The 4570-nt window shown below is 41.2% G+C and overlaps 1 protein-coding gene across 1 annotated transcript; it reads left to right on the top strand.

Moving 5' to 3' along the window:
- The first annotated feature begins 231 nt into the window (after positions 1–231).
- Positions 232–2284, top strand: foxl2a (forkhead box L2a). The gene has a single exon (XM_082502930.1). It carries the CDS (start codon positions 545–547, stop codon positions 1454–1456), a length of 912 nt encoding a protein of 303 aa, XP_082359056.1. The 5' UTR covers positions 232–544; the 3' UTR covers positions 1457–2284.
- The last annotated feature ends 2286 nt before the right edge of the window (positions 2285–4570 follow it).

Here is a 4570-nt window from a genome sequence, read left to right as displayed (position 1 = left end):
ACTAACTGCTTCAGGTTTCCTACAGTGTTTTATGCCTGCATTTTACTGTAAATAGGTGTTTATCGCGCATATTATTACTAGTATTTTGAACCCTTTCTGATTAATACAATTTTCAACAAGTGAAGAAGAGCTCGTTTTTTCATTGACTGGAACCACGGAAGGCGGAACTAAAATACGCACAAATCACAAAGCACTACGTCGCTCGGTGTAGAGCGCTAGAGCGAAAGCAGCCTGTCAGCGGCCCTGAAAAAAAGGGGAAAGGGCTGGCCTTACTGACTCACAGTCCAAAACTTGGGTTGCGCGTCCATCAGAAAACAGCTTAGAAAAATCTCAGCTGAAGAGAGAGGAAGGTCTGGTGCATGTCACGTACTGATCCGCAAAATTACAATTAAGATTTCTTCGTGCGCAATTTGGAGGACAGTTTTTGACTCACTGGTGCATCCTGAGATTCTGCAGCGCAGCATTTCACCGATCGAGACAGAAGCGTCAGAAAGGTGTTCTTTTCAAAGTTTAGACTGGACTTGTTTGTTTTGGTGTGTGCGCAATGATGGCCACTTACCAAAACCCAGAGGATGACGCAATGGCCCTAATGATCCACGACACCAACACGACCAAGGAGAAAGAGCGCCCAAAAGAGGAGCCGGTTCAGGACAAAGTCTCCGAGAAGCCGGATCCGTCCCAGAAACCGCCGTACTCCTATGTCGCTCTCATTGCCATGGCTATCCGGGAGAGCTCCGAGAAGCGCCTCACGCTGTCCGGCATATACCAGTATATAATCACCAAATTCCCCTTCTACGAGAAGAACAAGAAAGGTTGGCAGAACAGCATCAGACACAACCTGAGTCTTAACGAATGCTTCATAAAGGTGCCGCGGGAGGGCGGCGGCGAGAGAAAGGGGAATTACTGGACCCTCGACCCAGCCTGTGAGGACATGTTCGAGAAGGGGAACTACAGGCGACGCCGCAGGATGAAGCGGCCTTTCAGACCCCCACCAACGCACTTCCAGCCGGGGAAGGCCTTGTTCGGAGGGGACAGCTATGGCTACCTTTCTCCACCCAAGTACCTGCAGTCTAGCTTTATGAACAATTCCTGGTCGTTGGGCCAGCCGCCCACTCCGATGCCCTACACGTCCTGTCAGATGGCCAGCGGCAACGTGAGTCCAGTGAACGTCAAGGGGCTGTCAGCCCCCTCATCATATAACCCTTACTCCCGGGTGCAGAGCATGGCGCTCCCCAGCATGGTGAACTCTTACAACGGCATGAGTCACCATCACCATCCCCATCATACCCAGCAGCTAAGCCCTGCCACCGCGGCACCACCTCCGGTCTCCTCCAGTAACGGAGCCGGCCTTCAGTTCGCGTGCTCCCGCCAGCCCGCGGAGCTCTCCATGATGCACTGCTCATACTGGGAACACGAGACCAAACACTCGGCGTTACACACGAGGATTGATATTTGAAGTTTACCAACTGGTCCGTGCAAAAATGAAGACTCTGGGAGAGAGAGACAGAGAGGTAATTCCTGTGATTTCAAAACAGAGCCGACAGTATTTTGAAGAGACCACTCTGACTCAGATCTCTTCGGTTCCAAGCTGACATCTAAATGCCGACGGGGAGCTATATGCACGAGGTGATGCTGAGAAAGTTTTATGAAATGGAAACAGGATGTAAAGGAGTCATCGGCTGCTCATTCATCAGGTAGCACAACCTCTGGGAGCCATTTCGTGCGCCTGTATTACACTTGGACTGATGGCCATAACTCGGTATTGTAAAATCAAAATTGTGAAATGAAAAACTGATTATTTTGAATGGATAGACATTGCTGACATCGGTCCAGCTGTATTTTTGGTGTGCGTAATGATTTGTCTCAGCTTTCCTTCGGCTTACTGCCGAAAGACGTCCTAATGAAGTCAGAGTTTTAATGTGTGATTAAATCAGAGCTAATTTTGGCTTTCTTAGTAAGCTGCACCGAGAAAGGCCTGCACGGTGATACTTCACCTCCTGCTATAGTTGGATACTTTGTTAGGTTTAAAAGGTGTGGGTAGAGATCCAGCAAACTACCAAAAGAAAAAAAAACAATTCAGGGCTTTTCATACTTTTTGATTACATGATGTAAATTCCAAAGTGACGCCAGCCAGTGTCAGATTTTGTTCTTTCTAAATATCGTTTTTATATATATATATAAATGTGATTAGTTATGTTTCATTAATGTTGGGGCCATGTTTCATTTTAATTAGCACTTTCCCTTTTTTTTAGGTTTGTCAATTTCTTAATAAAGTTGTATTTCTTAAATAATTAAGTGGTCATGAAGTAATCTGTTGTATGCTTTAGGCTATTATAGCAACCACTGCTGGCAGTAGGCGAGCAATCAGTAATAAACAAATCTGTGAACCTAACACGACATGAAAGTGCCACATTGGTTATGATGCAGGAGTTTTTTTCACAGCTTGTTCAAGAAAGAAAATAACACTATTAACAGCGGCGCGTGGTCGGCTGAGGATAGGCTTACATAAAAATGGCTGATAGGCGCACTCAGTATCACTTTAAAAATTAAATATGTATTCTATTGAACTGTTTGGCTCAAATTAGGCACATTTAAAAAATCTATCGATTTATTATATTAGTGTGACCAGGTAAAAGCTTTCTCTTTCAACTAAGAATCAGTGTCTGCGTTGTGTGCAATACAATAAAAACACATTTAGACTTATTCATTAGTATTTATGCCCGCTAAGGACAATTAATGTCATATGTTTAATATTTTATATTTTTCCCATCTGCAGCGGCGTTGCGTGTAGGTAACAGTCCTCTTTTTTACTAGTTAATTTCAAACAGACAAAGAAACAAAATACACACATAAACTGGAAAATTTCAGCTCGTAATTTATGATCATAAATATCCAAATATACATATACATCTAAATAGTCTTTCTCTATAAGTGCAGCAACACTACTAATGCCTTCTACCGCTAGTAATAATAATAATAATAATGATATAATATAATAATAATATTAATAATCATAATAATCATAATAATAATAATAAATTCGATAATATGGTGGAATTGATTTACGGCATTAGTGTATTGTTTGTTTGCGTTTTTTAGTATTTTTTTAGCTATAAGTATTGGTAATAAACAAATAAAATCAGTTAAGGTATATATATATATATATATATATATATATATATATATATATATATATATATATATATATATATATATATATATATACCAGTAATAGTAACACGTTACACGAAGAAAAAAAAAAGATAAAGTCATTTATCCCAAATGTAGTTTACAAAATATTGACATCTGCTGACAGTCTGCTCTGAAGGGTGAAAGTGGGGCACATTTAGACAGCTCCTCCTTCTTCCCTTCTTTTTGTTTTACTGAGAGATTGCAGAACTAAAGAAAATAAAATTCCATGCAGCCCAGAGGAACATCCATGAAGAAAATTAAAATAGCCTTTTGGTAAAACTTGATCTCAACCTCTTCTCTGCTATTATCACAAAGCATCGACATATTGGCGTTATCTGCTGTCTGCGTTTACATCTGAGTGATCGATCACTGCAAATAAAGTGTCTCTTTCGAATAGGTTATAGCTTTCACGCACAGTGGATTACTAAGGAATCGTCAGGTCATTTAAAAAATATTATTTCCTAAATTAATTATTGTACTATCATTTAAAGATGAAAAACTCCCAACACATGACTTCAGGGCACCACAGGAGGCGCATCCAAGCATTCACCTCTCTCCAACTTTTACTCGTCACAGGGACGGTCAAACAGGGTCATCGTCCAGGTGCGCCAAAATAGGACGCAAAAATCCTTTTTCTTGTTTTTTTCTACTGCAGAGACAATCGGTGACCGAACGAAAGCCACGCTTACGGCGCCATGGATACGCACATTACATGAGGTTTTGCTAAAGTAAGCTAACCGTAATTATTTCATTGCATATGTACAAAATGCATGTGGGTCATGGATAATTTAAGTAATTTATTGACAGAAAAAGTCGCATAGACTTTTTGCATGTATATAAACGAAATTCAAACGATAGCTTTTTCTTATATTTTCTTCTTTTTTTTTGAGGACTGCATAAACAAGGAATTCTCGCCCCTGGGTATTGGCTGCTGATAAAGCGCATAATTCACTTATAATCCTCAGACACAAAAGTCAGCGCATGTCGCATGATGACTGTTTTTCATTTATTATTCAAGCGCATAAATAAATAATTTCAATAATCCAGCGAGAAAACAGCACATCACTTCATCATGACAGACAGACTCTGCACAAAGTCATAATCACAGATAAATTGACTTGACACTCGGCCCAACTGTAAACAGCGTGTCTTCTTCTTCTTGCTCAGCAGCAGGCAGCTGTCGGGGATCAGTGAGCTCAGACAACCTCTTAACATTGTTGCCCAAAGCTCGTATAAAAACTGCGGGAACAGAAACACAGAATGAAAATGCCATCAGCCGGGTCTCACTCAGACTAACACTGACACTTCTCCATCCTCCTGTGTGCAGAGGGAGCGTCGAGGCAAGCCTGAAATGTAGCTGTGTACGTTCTCAGCTTCC

This window comes from Aulonocara stuartgranti, assembly GCF_965226115.1.
Source record: "Aulonocara stuartgranti genome assembly, chromosome: 14".
NCBI classification, from domain to species: Eukaryota; Metazoa; Chordata; class Actinopteri; order Cichliformes; family Cichlidae; genus Aulonocara; species Aulonocara stuartgranti.
The sequence above is the reverse complement of the archived record's forward strand: the minus strand, read 5'-3'. Positions and strand labels throughout refer to the sequence as shown.